This window comes from Penaeus monodon, chromosome 29 (assembly GCF_015228065.2).
Source record: "Penaeus monodon isolate SGIC_2016 chromosome 29, NSTDA_Pmon_1, whole genome shotgun sequence".
Lineage (NCBI taxonomy): Eukaryota > Metazoa > Arthropoda > Malacostraca > Decapoda > Penaeidae > Penaeus > Penaeus monodon.
Genome location: NC_051414.1, coordinates 12,461,646 through 12,462,172, shown reverse-complemented (window position 1 = coordinate 12,462,172; position 527 = coordinate 12,461,646). Strand labels below are relative to the sequence as shown.

The window sequence follows — 527 nt, the reverse complement described above, 5'->3', positions numbered from 1 at the left end:
AATCACCTTAATGAACTATTGATCTCAGAAAAAATGGTTAAACATCCTATGAATTAGGTTGAATATTCATACTTATGAGTATAAAATTTGTAAAACTTTAAACAATATAAAGCTGCTCCTGACAAGCTAATGGTGAGTGCTGAGAGACTGGAAGGTTGGTGATGATAATTAATAACTGACAGGTGATGATGATTATCTGAAATACTGAATGGTTATTTGGACTACTGCACAAACAATTACTGTATTCCTGCATTCTTTCATACCTGTTTCAATGTTTGAAGAAAATCTTCCACACCTTCTGACATGTACTGAGTCAGATTAGGTGCTACCTCCGAGCCCACTTTGCAGACATACATTCGTGCATATGCAGCTAACAAGGGATCACCAATGCCCCTTATCATTCGGGATAACCTGGCAAGAGCTTGTTCGCCTTCCCTATATAAGACGATCGAATGCATTAGATAATTATATTTACCAGAATTTCATTTACAGTATTTTATATACTTGAAGCATTACAAAAAAAATAT

The 527-nt window shown here is 34.9% G+C and overlaps 1 protein-coding gene across 1 annotated transcript in view; it reads right to left on the bottom strand.

Annotated features, from left to right (window-relative positions):
• Positions 1–527, bottom strand: part of LOC119591963 (VPS35 endosomal protein sorting factor-like) — a gene marked incomplete at its 5' end in the record, with an annotated part of 25,901 nt that overhangs the window by 22,300 nt on the left and 3,074 nt on the right. Inside the window, 1 exon segment of the mRNA XM_037940717.1 lies at positions 264–435. Coding sequence (XP_037796645.1) covers positions 264–435 — 172 coding nt within the window.